Below are 17,256 nucleotides of genomic sequence, written 5' to 3'. Positions count from 1 at the left end.
GGGGGGACCATGGGGGTAGGGTGGAATTGTAGGCTAAAAGTCTCAAAAAGCTCCTCAAGAGGGACTTCTCATTCTTTAGCCCCTAACCTACTTTTAGCTCCAAAAATTACCTCATGTTTGGTTCTTTAGCCCCATAAATCTTAGGGACTTATACAAAAGTCTCGTAAACCAAACAGGGTCTCAATGTTCATGACGCACCTCCGGAGTTGTTTATTCGCGCCCCCGTCCTGTCCGTGTTCTCTGCTCCCTCCTTCCGCACATCGTCACTCCCTTCTCTCTCCTATCTTCCTCGGTCTCCCCCCTAATCGCTTTGTCTAATTAAAATCCCCCCCCGGCTTCCGCCACCAGCACCCCCACTCGGGCCTCGGCTCCTTCCCCGCCGTCTAGTTCCAGCGCACGCGCCCTATAAATACGCCACCTTCGCCACCGCCGCACACCACTTCATGTCTTCATCCGCCTCATCTTCCCCTCGTCCTCCTCCCTCCCTCCCTCCCGTGCTCACAGCTCGCAGCAGCTCGTCTCCCTGCACTCCAACCTCCACCAACAAGCTAAGGCCGAGAAGCGCGCGGAGCGGAAGGCGTAGCGGGATCGACCAAGGGCCGAGCTGGCGGCAATGGCGCGGTGCCTGGTGTGCATGCTGCTCGTCCTCATCTCCTCCCTCATCTCGACCGTGGGGCTGCCCGTCGAGCCGCCCGCGGAGCTCCTGCAGCTCGGCGACGTCGCGGGCGGCGGCCGCCTCAGCGTCGACGCGTCCGACGTCGGCGAGGCGTCGCGGGACTTCGGGGGGCTCGGCCGCGCCGAGCCGGCGGCGGTGTTGCAGCCCCGCTGCGCCGGCGACGTGGCGGCCCTGGTCCGCGCCGCGTACGGGTCGGCGCGCGGGTTCCGCGTCTCGGCGCGCGGCCACGGCCACTCCATCAGCGGGCAGGCGCAGGCGCCCGGCGGGGTGGTGGTGGACATGAGCCACGGCCCCGGCGCCGCGGCGCGGGCCGGGGCGCGGGCATTGCCCGCCTACTCGGCGGCGCTGGGCGGGCACTACGTGGACGTGTGGGGCGGCGAGCTGTGGGCCGACGTGCTCAACTGGACGCTCTCCCACGGCGGGCTCGCGCCGCGGTCCTGGACGGACTACCTCTACCTCTCCGTGGGCGGCACCCTCTCCAACGCCGGCATCAGCGGGCAGGCCTTCCACCACGGGCCCCAGATCGGCAATGTCTACGAGCTCGACGTCGTCACGGGTGCGTAGCTCCTGGCCGTTTTTAGCTAATCCACAACTATCCATCCAATCCGCAAGCTTTCTTCTCGCCGCTGATTGATTATCCCGAGCTCCCCGGCCGCGCGCGCGTTCCGCGGCCTGGCCGGCCCGGCCCCGACGGGTGTGCGGCATGCAAGCGCGCTCTGGATCGCTCGACTGACACCCGTGCGGTTCGCAGGGAAGGGTGAGGTGGTGACCTGCACGGAGGCGGAGAACCCGGACCTCTTCTTCGGCGCGCTCGGCGGGCTCGGCCAGTTCGGCATCATCACGCGCGCGCGCATCGCCCTCGAGCGTGCTCCCCAAAGGGTAACAACCTCAGCCGCACGCATTCTCCTCCCTGCGCTCATCACCTGCTTCAGCTGATTCTTACTGCTACTAGCTAGCACTCCTAGTGCTACTAGCTAGAACAGCAGCAGCTATGTGTCGCGCCGCCGTTCGAGAGGAACGGAGCTCGAATGCATAATCTCTCTCTCTCTCTCTCTCTCTCTCTCTCTCTCTCTCTCTCTCTCTCTCTCTCTCTCTCTCTCTCTCTCTCTCTCTCTCTCGCACGCGCGGCCGCCTTTCGCTTTCGCTCTCGTGAGCCGTGTCTCGTGCGGCAACCAGGATCCCCCTCCCGCCCCGCAGGGGTGCGTCACCGGCCTCGCTTTCCAACCAGCGACCGACCCCGCAGGGAGCTCGGCCATGCAAGTGGCGCGTGCGCCTCTCTGCCGGCCGCGAACCCTCTTGATTGGCGCAGGCGGCCGCCACATGTGTGGGTGTGGCGTCCCAAAAGGGCCACCCGCGCGTACGTGTCGCCGCTAATTATAGCCGACCTGGGCAGGGAGGCGCGGCGCCTTGGGGGGGGGGGGGGGGGGTACGGCACGTACGCCGGGTCGTGACCTCCTCCTCCGGCTTCGCTTCGGCGGCCGGGAGCTAGGAACTATTCGATCGCGTGGTCTGCGCGTCCGGTCAGGTGGTCCGGGGTTCGGTTCGGGCCGATCCGTGGGTCCTCGTCGCCGATCAACTTGCTCGATCTGCTGACGGATTAGCCGTCGTCGTCGTCCGGGTTTTTGTTTAGGTCGCGGGATCTTCCGCAAGACTTTATCCCCCCAGCGTGATCTAATCTAAGGCGAACGTCGATCGCGAGGCGCTTAATTAACGGCCGGTTTGGTGGCTGCTGCAGGTTCGGTGGATCCGGGCGCTCTACTCCAACTTCGCCGAGTTCACGGCGGACCAGGAGCGCCTCATCTCCCTCGGCGCCGGCGGCCGCCGGTTCGACTACGTGGAGGGCTTCGTCGTCGCCGCCGAGGGCCTCATCAACAACTGGCGCTCCTCCTTCTTCTCGCCGCAGAACCCGGTGAAGCTCAGCTCGCTCAAGCACCACTCCGGCGTGCTCTACTGCCTCGAGGTCACAAAGAACTACGACGACGACGACGCCGCGTCCGTCGACCAGGTCAGCGCCCGCGTCACCCGCCGCCTTTCTTTCTTTAGTGACACTGCTGCTGCCTGAGTGACTCCTAATGTGGTTCGTCCTTGTAAAATAAATGAAACAGTGCCTGATAACAAGCCGCCCCATTTTTGGGCGGCGAGCCAATCATTGGAGCCATGTTTTCAGTTATAATTTGTTTAATAGTAGTATAATCGTATCGTAGCCCGTATGATAGTGTGGTGACAGCCACATGCGTGTGCAGATCATCATAGGAAAAAAAGATGATCCTGAATTGCTCCTAGATCTTGTTCCGTCGGCACGGCAAATATTTTATCATCCGTTCAATTTGCATTGCAGCGAGGCAGCAAAAGAAGCTAAGAGAATTTGTGTCTCTTTTTTTTCTTCTATTCTTCAGGACGTGGACGCGCTGCTGGGCGAGCTCTACTTCCTGCCGGGCACGGTGTTCACGACGGACCTGCCGTACGTGGACTTCCTGGACCGCGTGCACTGGGCGGAGCTGAAGCTGCGCGCCAAGGGCATGTGGGAGGTCCCGCACCCGTGGCTCAACCTCTTCGTGCCGGCGTCCCGCATCGCCGACTTCGACCGCGGCGTCTTCCGCGGCATCCTCGGCGGCCGCACCGCCGACGCCGGCGGGCCCATCCTCATCTACCCCATGAACAAGCACAAGTAAGTCAACCCATCATCATAAACAAAGACAACTTGGCGAACGCATCGCATCCGCCTGCCTGCCTGGCTGGCCGGCCGGCTGGCGGCGCTCATCGATCTGCCCCCGCCACGCACGCGGAGGGCGGCGCGTCACCGCTGTCCCCCGCCCCCGCCCGCGCTTCCAACCAACCAAACCTTCCACATCCCCACCCCCACATGCAGCGCACGAGACCCGGGGTCGGACGGACAGCGCACGAGACTCCGCGCCGCCCTGCGCTCACATGCGGGCGGGCGGCAGCGCACGCGCGGCGCAGGTGGCGGCAGGCTCGCCGCTCCTCGCCTCGCTGTTGCCGGTCGAGTGCGCCATGATTTTCTTTTCAAAAAAGAAAATCGCGCCATGATTGGGCGCCACGCCACACGATCAAGCGTAGCGACAGGTTGCCGCGGGTTAATTAATCGCGCAGCTGCGTAGCCGTAGCCGGCCGGGCGCCGATCGCGCGCGCGGCGGTGGCGCCGACCAGCCATTTTAAACCGGCGCCGCGAGGGCTTTAGCTTTACACGGCGCAAGGGATCACGGCACGGTCAGAAGATCGGCATCGCTTGATTGCTGAGTCCGATCGGTCACCTTTACTTTGGGTTAGTAGTGTCCAGGTAGATGCAGCAATTGTTTTACTGCCTTCAGCTTCAGCGCATTCGTTCACTCGCAACCTTAAAAGCCGTACCAGAATCGCCAGGCCGGCGATCCTGCTGAAACCCGCTGCTTTTTTCTTTCTTTCTTCCATACTCTATTCCAACCTTTCAAGAGCTTCGATTAGGTTACTGCCTCGATCGATTTGCGGATTTTGCAGTTCCGAGCTGGACGATGAGCTGACCTGGTGTGCTCTGTGGTTTTCTTTGCGCGCGCAGGTGGGACCCGCGGAGCTCGGTGGTGACCCCGGACGAGGAGGTGTTCTACCTGGTTGCCTTCCTGCGGTCGGCGGTGCCGGGCGCGCCGGAGAGCCTGGAGGCGCTGTCCCGGCAGAACCAGCGGATCCTCGACTTCTGCGCGGAGGCCGGCATCGGCGCCAAGCAGTACCTGCCCAACCACAAGGCACGGCGCGAGTGGGCGGAGCACTTCGGCGCCGCGCGGTGGGAGCGCTTCGCGCGGCTCAAGGCCGAGTTCGACCCCCGGGCCATCCTGGCCGCCGGGCAGGGCATCTTCCCGCCGCCCGGCTCGCCGCCGCTCGTCTCCGACTCGTAGTGGGGTCGAGCTGCTACTGATGATTCATTTGTTAGGCGCGTGTAGGTAGTTACAGTATACGAGGAAGATTATTTAGTTGGTTATTGTAGTTATTAGCTCCCCGGTTGATTAATCGATGTACAAAAGTGGTGTGGTTCGTGTCACGTCGCGGTGGCATAGCAGTTGCGATTGGTTCTCTCTCTGTATAGGGCAGGTGAGTATAAATGTCAATGTGGCGAAGTGAAATTTTTTTGGTGGTACATTCCTGGCTGCCTCCTCTCCCTTTTCCTACCCATCTCCTGGCGTGGTCCATCCATGGCCAGGAACGGCATGAGCCGTGCAGGTGGTCAGTAGGGCTTCACGCCCCCACAGTGTGGCAATTGAATCGCAAACAGGCAACCGGATGGTAATGGTAGCAGGGGACGACGGGGGCAGATTTGAAACGGGCAGGATTCGGTTGGCCCGCCGTGTCACCAGTCCTGCAGGCGACCGTGCCACAGGGACCGCGCGCAGACAAACAGGAGTACAAGGTCGAAGGAAAAATATTCAAATATCGAAGGGAAGGGGCAGGCAAAACGAAATGATGATTGGCGGAAGGGAAGGGACCAGATGGATGGTTGGGCGCCACGTCTCCGCGGCTATTTTTAGCGGCGCTTTCCTGTCATCAACGCACTTCATGACGGTGGAGGGATGCGCCGCTGAGGTGCCACCAACGTACTCGCGCATTCAAGCCGCGCGCTGCAAGTCTCAACTCTGGAGCATGACGCGATGCACGTATCATACTCTGGAGTAGTACGATTCTGGACTTCTGAAAAAAAAAATGAAAGGCGGAATGGAGGGTACGGTGCCCCCATGTCAGTGTCCTGCCGCAGTGTCACTCGCAGCTTGTACTGCACAGCTGAAGCCGTAGTAGTAGCCATTGGCGAGGTGAGGAGGCTTGCGAATGTGACACGAACACGAGAGGAGCGAGATAAAAAAAACATACACACAGAGAGAGAGAGGGGGGGGGGGGGAATATCACGTGATATAATGCACTTCGGAGAACTCTACTTTTCTGTTTATTTCATTAGAACATCTAATAGTTTGGCAAATGGAGTTGACATCCTTGATTTTGGCAAAAACGTTTAAAACACCCATCCAACAATTTAGCAAACAACTTGGTAAAATATAACAACTTGGCAAAAAATCTTCCTCACCGTGCATATATGGCAACTTGGGAAAGGGCTTGGCAAATCCTCTCCCTGTTTGCATGCTGCGTACTGATCACGAAAATAAATTCTTCTCCTTGCTTGCATGTTGTCTATTATTATTTTTTTCATTTTGCGAAGTCCGAAATAGCAAACTATTGGGGAGGAACTATTTTTTATTTGATAAATAGTTTTGAGAGTTGGTAAATCACAAAATTTGTCAAGTAGAATTTGACAAATTTTTAGAGATGTTCCGATGCTATCCCGAGTTTTTCATTCCTGAGAATGTAATGTTTTTGGCGAATACGCTGGTTTATAAACTGTAAAACAGCTGAGATTGAGAAACACTTTGCTTTTGTTTCCTGAAAATAAAGCGGAGACACACCCTTGTGTATTATATCGCGCGATGGGTAGTCGTGTCGACAGGGAGGACGCCGCATGGCATGGCAGCGCCGCAGCGGCCGGGCACCGGCGGGACCGCGGCCAGGTTCACGGCCCCTGCGCCCGCCGGTGGTCCTCGGGCGCCGCCGGCGTGTCAGTGTGGCACGGACCGCCGGCAGCCCGGCACCGGCACGGCGGCACCCTTGTCTCTGAGTCTCTGACCTTGACGCGTCTGACGTTGTACATGGCCTCGTCCTGGCGCAGCCCATTTGATGCGCTCAGCTCAGGAGTCAGGGAGGGGACGGGGGCAGGGCAGGAGCCCACCCGTCCGTCCCGGCCGGATGGTGCGTGCCTACGTGGCCGTCCAATCCGCTGCGCCGAGAGCAGGCAGTTAACTCGATCGGCACGATGAACAACGCTGCTGCCTGGTGGGTCCGTGGGTGGTGGTGGCATGCCCATGCATGCGATGCGCCCCCGGCAGGCCGCCAGGCCTGTCACCTCCGCTCCTAGGCCTGTCCCCCCGGCAGGCCGCCATGCCCATGCAATGCATCCGGTGGTCGTTGGCAAGTCGCAGGCTTGGCTTGCGAATCCGTCCGGACCCCTCGTCCGGATTCGTCTGCGGGGATCGCACGTACTGTACTAGCACTAGCAGGCTGGGCCCGGGGGATCCGTCATATGGTGCCTATATGGCCAAATGGGCGGCACGGCACGACCCGGCTCAGTCACGCATAGGCACGGCACGTTTGGGCACGAAAAGACTTTCGTGTCGTGCCGTGCTGCCTAGCGTGCTGGACTTGAGGCCTAGGCACGGCACTAAATCCTTTCGGGTCGTGCCGTGCCGCCCGCTGGGCTCGTGCCGCCCAAGTGCCCAGGCACGAGGATAGACACTAAAATCGCAACATGGCAGCCATAGCTCATTCAACAGATCGATTCATCTTGAGTAACAAAAAATGACAGAAATCAACAAAATATCAAGGATGAGCTGTTTTGTGCAATGGCTGCCTCATTAAAAACCTATCTAGGTAAAAACTCACACCTCGTGAGAAAACCATAGATAGGAAAAAAGAGTACAACCCAGCTCATTAAGTTCAAGTTCTAGTGTTAAGTTAACCTCATAGTCATACAAGCAAATAAACTATCCTATTACACAGCAGCTTGTGCTGGAGTTTCATCAAGGTACTGATCTTCATAAGCTGCCTGCAGGTCTCCATCCTCCACCATGTGCTGAGCTCTTTCATCTGCAGCCTCCCAGTCTTTGATGCATGTGAGCATTTCTACCATCTCTGGCTTCAACTGACGCCTCCTCTCCTCTATGATCCTGCCAGTTAGACTAAAGGTAGATTCTGAAGAGATGGTAGAAACAGGCACAGTTAAGAGATGGTAGAAACAGGCACAGTTAAAACATCCTTAGCTAAGATAGAAAGTACTGGATAAGACTGTTTGTGCTCATGCCACCAGGTCAAGATGTTGAAATCATCATCAAACTGGTTGACAGTGTCACTATCTAGGTAGGCAGTAAGTTCAGAAGAAATACCATATGTACCACCAGTGCTTGCTGCTTGCAGCAAAGCACTTGCAGATGTCCTTCTACCAAGAGGAACAGTAAAAGAGCCACCAGTACCAACACTGCCAAGACCAGACCCAGGAGAAGTAGTAGAAGTAGAACCATCACCAAAGATCTTACCCCATTGAGCTTTTTTCTTACCAGTAGAAGGTTTATGTATAGGCCTTGCCAATCTAATAGAACCAAACTTGCTTTCATACTTGCCAAACATGTCAGACAGAGCAGCTCTCACAGAGGTAAAATAAGCAGAATAGCCAGTACCAGTTAAACTAGAGAGCAGCCTGAGAGCATTGCTAAAACCTTTTATTTTAGCTCTAGGATCCATGATGAATGCAATGGAATAAAGCAGAGGTATGTCATTCCAGTACTTAAGGTATTTAGATTTCATAGGAATTACCACCTCTCTAAGCATTCTGTCATTTTCATAATTTTTAAGTTGTCCAGCAATTTCAATGAGATTATGCAATATAAGTGGAGCAGTGGGATAGTAAACACCAGATAAGACAACAGTAGAATCATAAAATAGTTCAAGGAACTCTAGAATTTTTTCAGCAACATACCAATGTCCATCAGTTAAGAGATAAGGAGTACCTTCTGCTCTGGGGTACTGGGTTTGCAGTGAAGGCACTTGGCTCCATACCTAACGGTCTTACCATTGATCTGCTTGAAGAGCTTCTCGTACTCGTCCCACACCTTGGAGGTGCAGGGCCGTCCCCGCTTCTCGCCGGCGTGGCTGACAGAGTCCGGCGCGGCACCGTCAGCTGCACCACCAGCGCCAGTATCAGCACCGGCACCGGCACCGGCACCTACACCAGCATCAGCACCCGCACCGGCACCTCCAACACCAACGGGAGGGGGAGGGGGCATGATTACTTCCACATTACCACGCCGACCAAAAAGCTCCTCCCGTTCCTCCTCCATACCGTCCTCGTCGTCCCCCTCCAGGCCCATCATCCGCAACTCATCGTTGATGGTGTGGCCCTCGTCGTCGTCCATGGGCTGGAGGGCAGGCCGCACGCCAGGCCTTCGGCGCGCCACGGCTTCGCGTCGGCCGTCAAAACCGAGGGAACCGAGCTGCCGGTTAGGGTCCAAAGACCCCAGATCCAGCCCCCCTCAGGTACCCCAACGGCTTTCCATCGGCCGAGCAACTGCGCAGAGAGGTCAAAAAGATCAGAACAGGAGAAAGAAATCAAAAAAACTGAAAAACATATGTTAGGGTTTAAGGACTTACCAGATCCGGAGCACCAAGGACGCCGGCGAGATCGTGGACGGCCGGATCTACGAGATTTATAGAGGGAGGACCGGGTTTGGGGACGGATTTGAGTTGAGAATGCGAGTCGACCAGTGAAGATGCAAAAGTAGGCAGGAAAACAAAGAGAAGAGGGTAGAGTGGACGACCAACGGCGGCAAGCCGGCGACCGGAGTTGGAGAAGACGGTCAGATCGAGACGGAGACAGGAGGGGAGAGGAGAGGCTCGATCTAGGGTTAGGGTTAGGCGAGGCCGCGAGGGGAGCGGAGAGGCCGAGAGGGGTCGGGGGCGAGCCGCGAGCGAATGGAGGCCGGGGGCGAGCGAATGGAGGCCGGCGCCCCTTTACATACCTGCTCCGCTGGGCCGGGCCGGCAGCGCCTCCAACGGCTCTTTTGCTGGCCTGGCCTGGCGAGCGGGCCGTGGGCCGTGCCTGGGCCGCCGTGCCGCCCATCGGGCCGATCGGGCCGGTTTTTTCGGGCCGTGCTTGGACGTGTCCATGGGCTAGGATTGAGGCCCATGCATGGCCCGGCTATCGTGCCCGTGCCGGTCCGAGCCCAATAATATTCGGGGCCGTGACGTGCTCGGGTCGGGTTAATATGGGCCGGGCTTCGGGCCTCCATGGGTATCGGGCCAAATGGCCATCTATAATGGTGCCGTTGTGCTGTTTGCCCGTGCTGTTTCGGTGCAGCTGATGACTCGCGGTGATTGAGGAGCCCGAACTCGGATGGTTGGATGGAGCTGGCGCGATCCTGAACTCGAAGTGTTGGTTTCGGCTGGCAGCGCAGGCGCAGCAGCATGATCGGTGATTGGCAGATGCGAGATTTTGGATGGGTTCGTGACATCGCAAACCAAAAGCTGTGCGCTGCGCATCATCCTATGTCTGCACCTTTCTTTTCTTTTTTTATTTAGAATCTTTTAGGCAGATCCGAAAACGCACACATGCACTAGGACCAGATGAATTACGCTGGTTCCGATATTCTTGTGTATCCCTGTTTTGTATATGGGGTAAATCAGAGCAGCAGGAGCATACAGGCCTGAATTCCACGTCTCTGAAGGTGTTCGGCTCGGCGTTCCTCTTAACGCAAAAGTGTAATGCTGAGCTCCAGATTCGGCCCAGGCTGGTGAAGCACGCGTGTGCCCTGCTACTTTGTAGTTGTGCCCAATAGCCCAATCAGAAGGCCCATAAACTATAGATACAATAATACCAGAGGAAACTCGCAAATCTCATCTCCTAAAAAACAAGATAACTCAGAAACCTAGAAAAATATCCAGTTTCCAGACATCACTGAAGTACCACTTCATATACATTGAAACTTGTTGTGATGACTCGTCAAAAAAAAAAAAACTTCCTATCATGTAGGAGTATTGCTTTATTTTCTTTGCAACAGGATATATAATATACATATATATGCTGATCCTATCTAATTCCCTCTCACAATCAAACATCGCCCAGGATTAAAGCTGCTGCTAATATATCTTCTCCAAGACTTGTAATTCTTTCTCTTAGTAAAGCCGGGCCTTTGGTGTAGAAAGCTGCCATTCACCTTGAGCTGTAGCAAGCCAAGTAGCATCTTTTGGGCATGACTCGTATCGATGAAGTGGTTGCTGCTGGGCCTAGTATCTTTTGGCATAAAGAAGTGGAAAAAATCTGCTCGAATCAAAACTAAACTACAATGCTGCCAGCTATCATTGACTTTTCTGAGATAAACCAAAAAGTCGTCTGAGCTTGTCGTCCTTGTCCAACGACTCACAGAACCAAGAGAATTCCCATGGCCGAACCCATCCTTGCTTCCTTGATCCATGGCATAGCATCCCTGCTTACCACCCGAGTAGCCGACCAGGGACAGCACCTCCTAGCCACAAGCCAGGATGTACGCTGGCTCCGTGATGAGCTCCACAGCATGCAGATCTTCCTGCATGAAACGGAGGTGTGTGCTGCTGATGGTGGCGCGGTCACAGAAGCATTGGTCCACCAGATTAGGGACATCATGCTTGATTCAGAGGATGCCATCGATGTCTTCGACGCTAGTCAGGTGCGCAGTTGCTGCATCCTCGATAACCTACAAGCACAGATCAAAGTTGGGGCCCGGATCAAGCGCATTAGGAACCAGCTGAGCGACATCTCCCGCCGTCGGTTAGATTACCCACCCGTCACCAAACCACCAGCAGGTTCCAGTGACAACTTGATCCTTGGCCTCTTAGCCTCGTCTCCCCTGGTTCATGACAAAGATACTGTTGGCCTGGACAAAGACCTGGACGTGTTGCTTCAGCACACTTTGGGTGGGGAATCAGAGTTCAGTGTCATGTCCTTGGTTGGCATGGGTGGTGTTGGTAAGACCACGCTTGCCAAGAAGGTGTACGACCACCCACATGTGAAGAAGCACTTCGACCGCAGTTCATGGGTCTATGTTTCAAACATGATGGAGCTGCGAGGTGTCCTCCGTGAGATGGCCAAGGGGCTGATGAGGATCCCCTCCGCAGAGGTGAGCTCTCTCAGTGAGGGGCAACTCCAAGAACTGCTCTTGTGTGGCCTCGGGGGCCTGCGATTTTTGCTTGTGCTTGATGATGTCTGGGACAAAGGGCTGTGGCATGTGATCAAAAGGGTTCTGCCTAATAATGGTACTGGGAGCCGGGTCCTTGTGACAACACGTAACATCATCGTGGCCGAGTCGGTTGTTGATGTGAGAAGTGATGTCCATCAACTTCAGCCAATGACATTTGAAGATTCCTACAATCTGTTTTGCATAAAGGCCTTCGCGAAAGATGGGGTATGCCCTGATGATCTGAAGGAGATGGCAAAGGACATTGTCAGGAAATGTTCTGGTTTGCCCCTTGCTATAGTTGCAGCAGGGAGCATGATGTCAAGGAAGGAAAAAACACATACCGAATGGAGGTGTGTCCTGGAAAACATTCAGAAGGACCTAAACAATGGTGACATGGGAGTCTAGCAAGCACTGTTTTTAAGCTACATGGATCTTCCACACCCTTTGAAGCCATGTTTTCTGTTGCTCTCTGTCATACCATATGTGTTATGGCAAGTGGAGCCGGTCCAGGGCCATGCGGTACTGCTACAAGGATCTAGGGATAGCACGAAGAACCTATTCGTCGCCCTCCCTTGGAGGCTCTGACTACTTTTAGGGTTCTTCTTGCTTCCTCTAACTGATACATGATAATCTCTTTTATAGAGACAACTGACTTGACCCCTAAGCAATATCCTAACCGAATCAATCTAACTTATCTCCTTCCTAACAAACCCAACTAATCCTTTATTACCGGTACTGTTCACGCGCTGCAGTACCGCATGGCCCTGGACCGGCTCCACTTGCCATAACACTACTCCACCCTTCCAAGACAGCTCGTCCTCGAGCTGTGGTGGGTGAACATGGCTGCAGATGTTGATGGAAAATTGTTGACGGTGACGTTCTTGGCGATGATGTCTGTGAGAACGCCGAGCTCGAGCTGGAACGCCAATGCAGAGAAAGTGCTTGGTGGAGCCACCACTGAGCCAGCAGCGAGTAGACCGTCGAGTAGACCGAGCAAGTCCATGGTTGTGGATGCAGACATGGCCAGCGGCGCTGGGCACTCGAATGCCACCGAGGTTGCTGCAGGAGTTGTTGGCGAAGCCGTCGGTGGAGACAATGACGGTGCTGGTGGTGGCCAGTGGCATTTGTGACGACCTCGCATCAACCGGCGACGAGGACCTGCTTGCCGGTACAGATGAGACCGCGCGTGGCGCGGACAAGGGAGTCTTGGCCGCGGGGTGCGGCATAGACGGCGGACCTCTGCTGCTCCAATCCCAACCGTAGAAGTAGGGAAATGAGCGGACGAGGTGGCGGAGAGCCATGACAACAGGCTGCGATGGGCGATGAAGAGCCGCCGACAGGCGGCAGCAGGTGGACGAACGACCGCGGATGGGCGGAGGCGCGTGCGGACGCGCGGGCGGCCGCGGACAAGCGGAGGCGCGCGTGGACGGCGTGCGGGCGGCCACGGACGGAGGTACGCGCAAGGCGCGCGACGGGCGCGGATGGACGCGGACCGCCGCGGATGGGGGCGCGACAGGCGGGGATGGATCCGCCGTGACGGATGACGGACGCCGCGACGGACGGCCCGAGGAGCGCGGACTGCACCGCGACGGGCGGGGCAACGGGATCCGCGACGGGCGGAAACGCCGCCGGCGAGGATCCGCACCGATGAGGGTGGCCTCGACAGGCGGAGCAGGGGCTGTTGTTCCCCTCCCACGAGCGGATCGATGACGGTGGGTGGCGCAGCTGGTGTCGGCGTCGATGGCGCGAAGATCGCTGGCGTCGCCTGCCGGGATGGAGTAGATGGAGCCTGCAGGTCAGCAGGCGGCGTCGGTGATGCAGGAATTGGCGGCGAAGCCATGGATGCATCTATCCCCATGGTCATCTCCTTTATCAGCTGCATCATGCGATCCAACCTCTCGGAGATTGAATCAAGGGTGGTGTCCATACGATGAAGCGTGGCGAGGGCCATGCCAGATCAAACCGGAGCGATGGGTGGGATTGGGCGGCCTTGGTGGTCGCAGGAACAGAAGAAGGCGGTGGCGGTGGTGAATGTGGTGGTAGGCGGCAGGATCAGAAGGCTGATACCAAATTGATATGGTAGATCTAGGGATAGCACGAAGAACCTATTCGTCGCCCTCCCTTGGAGGCTCTGACTACTTTTAGGGTTCTTCTTGCTTCCTCTAACTGATACATGATAATCTCTTTTATAGAGACAACTGACTTGACCCCTAAGCAATATCCTAACCGAATCAATCTAACTTATCTCCTTCCTAACAAACCCAACTAATCCTTTATTACCGGTACTGTTCACGCGCTGCAGTACCGCATGGCCCTGGACCGGCTCCACTTGCCATAACACGAAGAACCTATTCGTCGCCCTCCCTTGGAGGCTCTGACTACTTTTAGGGTTCTTCTTGCTTCCTCTAACTGATACATGATAATCTCTTTTATAGAGACAACTGACTTGACCCCTAAGCAATATCCTAACCGAATCAATCTAACTTATCTCCTTCCTAACAAACCCAACTAATCCTTTATTACCGGTACTGTTCACGCGCTGCAGTACCGCATGGCCCTGGACCGGCTCCACTTGCCATAACAATAGGACTCAGAGATCTCCCGAAAGAAACTGGTCCGGCTATGGATTGCAGAAGGGTTTGTGCAAGAGAAAAACAATGAGACACTTGAAACAACTGCAGAGAAGTACCTCATGGAGCTCATTAACAGAAGCATGATAGAAGTGGCGGTCGCCAGCAGCAGTGGGAGAGTAAAAGCATGCAGAGTTCACAATCTTCTTCATGATCTTGCCATCTCGCTGTCTGAAAATGGGAATTTTTCTGTCATTTGTCATGATACATGTGCGAGTACTAGCGCTCGGCGCATATCATTGCAGACATCTAATGTGTCATTCCACAAAGAACACAAGAAAAGATTACGATCAGTTTTCATGTTCAGCAGTAGTGCACCTGCTGTATTGAAAAGCAAAATTGTTGCAAAGAGTTTCGAACTAGTAAGAATTTTGGATCTGGATGATTGCAAAGTGCTAAAACTTCCAAAAGAGATAGGAGGACTACTTCACTTGAGGTATCTTGGGCTAAGAGGAACAAAAGTAAAGAAGCTACCGAGAACACTGCAAAATCTCTGTTACTTGCAACCTCTTGATATAAGGAAGACTGAGATAAAAATAATTGCATTTCAAATCAAATGCTTGAGGAATTTACGGAATCTAGAGATGAGACAAGATGGCCAAAGCATCAGTGTACCAATGGGACTTGCCAAGCTTGGCAAACTCCAGGTATTAACTGGTTTGCAAGCAAGTGCAGCTATTGTTCATGAGATTTCAAGCCTTACTAAGCTTCAAAAACTTTCCATAGAGGACTTAAACAATGAAGATGCCGAAAAACTATGTTCTTCAGTAAACAATCTGAATGAACTATCATACCTATCCATCTTCTCAGGTGATGGTATCAGACCTCTTGACATTGCAACACTGAAGCCTTCGTCATGTCTACAGAAATTGCACATAGCTGGAAAATTGCAGACATTGCCAGATTGGTTTTCACAGCTACATAACCTTACAAAGCTGCGGCTGAGTTTCTCAAAACTGGAAGAAGATCCACTTTCAGTTCTCGCTCAATTGCCAAATCTGCTATTCCTACAGCTGAACAAAGCATACCAGGGAAAAGTAATGAGATGCTGCTGTCCAGGCTTTCCGAAGCTGAAAATATTTATCATAACTGAACTTGAGAAACTGGAAGAATGGGATGTTGATATAGGAGCCATGCCATGTGTCTTGGAAGTGTGGATCATGTTATGTGAAAATTTAGCGACAGTTCCTACTGGGTTGCAGTCTCTTGCTACATTGCAGAGACTGAGATTAGTGGGCATGCCAAGCTCGTTTATTGATAGATTGGGAGAACTTGGTGAAGATTTTGTTAGGATCAAACACATCCCATCTATCCAGATCATTCAACAATTCGGGTAAAAGTGAATTTTTGCAGCAACTATATTATTTTCCACTGTTAAGTCATAGCTTGTAGGACTTCGAAACTACTGATATTGTACAATGAAAACCTTCGTTTTATTTTTCTTGTTTTCATGAGTCCAAGTGTTGTATATTTTGGCAAGTATGTTTATGCAGTCACTAAAGTTGCCGCTTGCTCTGATTTCTGAATACTAGTTGGAGTTACTATTAAAGGGTTTGTATATTCAGACCCTATGTAGCACCGATACGGATAGGCGTATCAGTATCGGCTCGATACGGATACGTGGATACGTCAAATTTCTGCAAAACTTAAAGGCACAAAGGTGTATCGGAGTATCGGATACGGATACGCGGATACGTATCGGATACGTGATACGGGGTCATGTTGAAGTATCGGGGTTACAGAGTTCAGACCAATCAATTTGCACAAGAAAAAAAATAGTTCGCCATTGACATGGTACCAGGAAAAACCGAAGTGCATCCTGGAACTTTGTTAATTTTTCTAAGTGAACTCATGTGAACTTTTAGCACAACGTAAGTGAACAGGATTCCATGAAATATAACCTTCGGCAGTTCTGCAAGGCAAGAAGAATTAAAATAAGCGGTAGTCCAGGTTAATTTTTTTATGCAAGTTATTACCATAACTTTGTGGAATTGTGAAATAACTCTGTTCCTAAGGTCCATTTGTGCATGCGCACCATATTGTGTGCATGAAACAGCTGCAGCCTGCAGCGGCTCACCGTGAATGCTTGAGACGGGTCTCCTGGCTTCAAAACCGTCGGCCGTGGGAGGGATGCGTTGCTGGCGCGCACGGGCTCCGCGGTCCGCGCGGGCACCCGGACTCCAGCAGCACGAACAGGCGGGTCACCGAACACGCCGAACCCAATCCCGCGGCGGAGTGCGCGCGGGCAGCAGGTATCGAAGTTGCCGCCGGCAGTGAAGAATGCGGGGAGAGGAAGGAGGCCGGTCAGGGAGGGGCCTTAAGCGGGGGAGCTCGACGCGACGGCGGCGGCACGGATGAAGCAAAAGAGGGCGGGATTTGGGGTGGGCTCGGAGGTAGCAGATCAATTGGATTTCCCTTTCCGTCCGAGGATCTTGTGCGTATTACTAGCGCTCATCCGGTGCCTACTTGGAAAGAAAGTACCGTCTCATATGATTAGTTTTGCGCGAAGTCGTTTTTTTATAAAAAAACAAAATATAAAAGAGGGATAAAGCCAGTTTGGTTAGTTTCACCGCCGAGAAGCCTTCTCAAATGACTGTAGTTTTGTCTGAAAAATGGACTCTGTAGTTTATAGGGTAAAGCAATCTATTAGCTGAAACAAACTTCTGGAGGATTGCCAGCTTTTTGACGAGTATAGGTGAATTTGGGAGGATTATGACAAAATATTTATCGCAAAAATAGATATAGATTGCCAAAGTTATCGCAAAGTATTTAAGAATAATAATGTTTAACACATCAAAGTATCATAAAATTATATTTTTTAGATTGAAGTTTGTCATAAAACTGTAGGTTTAATAAATGTATTACAAAGTCATATAGTACTCCCTCCGTCCATAAATAGATGCAATTCTGCATTTCTTCGCACAAACCAAGGAAGAGGTAAAATGACGTAAATACCCCTTGTGTCAAGGAAAAAAATTTCTGCACCCTGGGCAGCGGACGCAGTGAGCAGTTCGATAGGGCGCTAGATCTTTCTGGGTGCGGAGACGGAACAGGAAGACTTTTTTTTCCTACACACGTATCAGGTGTAGACGTGTGTCTCCTGGCAACAATAGAAAAAAAAAACCGACACGGTGCTTTTTTTCCCTCTGGTACTATACTG

The 17,256-nt window shown here is 53.8% G+C and overlaps 3 protein-coding genes, 1 long non-coding RNA gene and 1 pseudogene across 4 annotated transcripts; 2 read left to right on the top strand and 3 right to left on the bottom strand.

Moving 5' to 3' along the window:
- The first annotated feature begins 346 nt into the window (after window positions 1-346).
- On the top strand, window positions 347-4,807 carry LOC120676356 (cytokinin dehydrogenase 5-like). Its single transcript, XM_039957611.1, has 5 exons — window positions 347-1,232; window positions 1,428-1,555; window positions 2,412-2,681; window positions 3,073-3,344; window positions 4,230-4,807. Exons 1-5 carry the CDS (start codon window positions 614-616, stop codon window positions 4,561-4,563), a joined length of 1,623 nt encoding a protein of 540 aa, XP_039813545.1. The 5' UTR covers window positions 347-613; the 3' UTR covers window positions 4,564-4,807.
- A 2,215-nt stretch (window positions 4,808-7,022) lies between these two features.
- LOC120671914 lies at window positions 7,023-8,307 on the bottom strand. The gene is made up of 2 exons (XM_039952171.1): window positions 7,645-8,307; window positions 7,023-7,453 (listed from the first exon to the last, which is right to left on the bottom strand). Exons 1-2 carry the CDS (start codon window positions 8,084-8,086, stop codon window positions 7,254-7,256), a joined length of 642 nt encoding a protein of 213 aa, XP_039808105.1. The 5' UTR covers window positions 8,087-8,307; the 3' UTR covers window positions 7,023-7,253.
- A 1,843-nt stretch (window positions 8,308-10,150) lies between these two features.
- LOC120673899 lies at window positions 10,151-16,566 on the bottom strand. Its single transcript, XR_005674915.1, has 4 exons — window positions 16,174-16,566; window positions 14,891-15,109; window positions 14,156-14,267; window positions 10,151-11,935 (listed from the first exon to the last, which is right to left on the bottom strand). It is a non-coding gene; the product is annotated as an uncharacterized LOC120673899 (long non-coding RNA).
- Window positions 10,655-15,539, top strand: LOC120673897 (annotated as a pseudogene).
- Window positions 11,995-14,060, bottom strand: LOC120673898 (uncharacterized protein C6orf132 homolog). The gene is made up of 2 exons (XM_039954940.1): window positions 13,815-14,060; window positions 11,995-13,571 (listed from the first exon to the last, which is right to left on the bottom strand). Exon 2 carries the CDS (start codon window positions 13,415-13,417, stop codon window positions 12,257-12,259), a length of 1,161 nt encoding a protein of 386 aa, XP_039810874.1. The 5' UTR covers window positions 13,418-13,571; window positions 13,815-14,060; the 3' UTR covers window positions 11,995-12,256.
- Window positions 16,567-17,256: the final 690 nt, after the last annotated feature.

Source organism: Panicum virgatum, chromosome 5N (assembly GCF_016808335.1).
Source record: "Panicum virgatum strain AP13 chromosome 5N, P.virgatum_v5, whole genome shotgun sequence".
In the NCBI taxonomy this organism is placed as follows: domain Eukaryota; kingdom Viridiplantae; phylum Streptophyta; class Magnoliopsida; order Poales; family Poaceae; genus Panicum; species Panicum virgatum.
The sequence above is the reverse complement of the archived record's forward strand: the minus strand, read 5'-3'. Positions and strand labels throughout refer to the sequence as shown.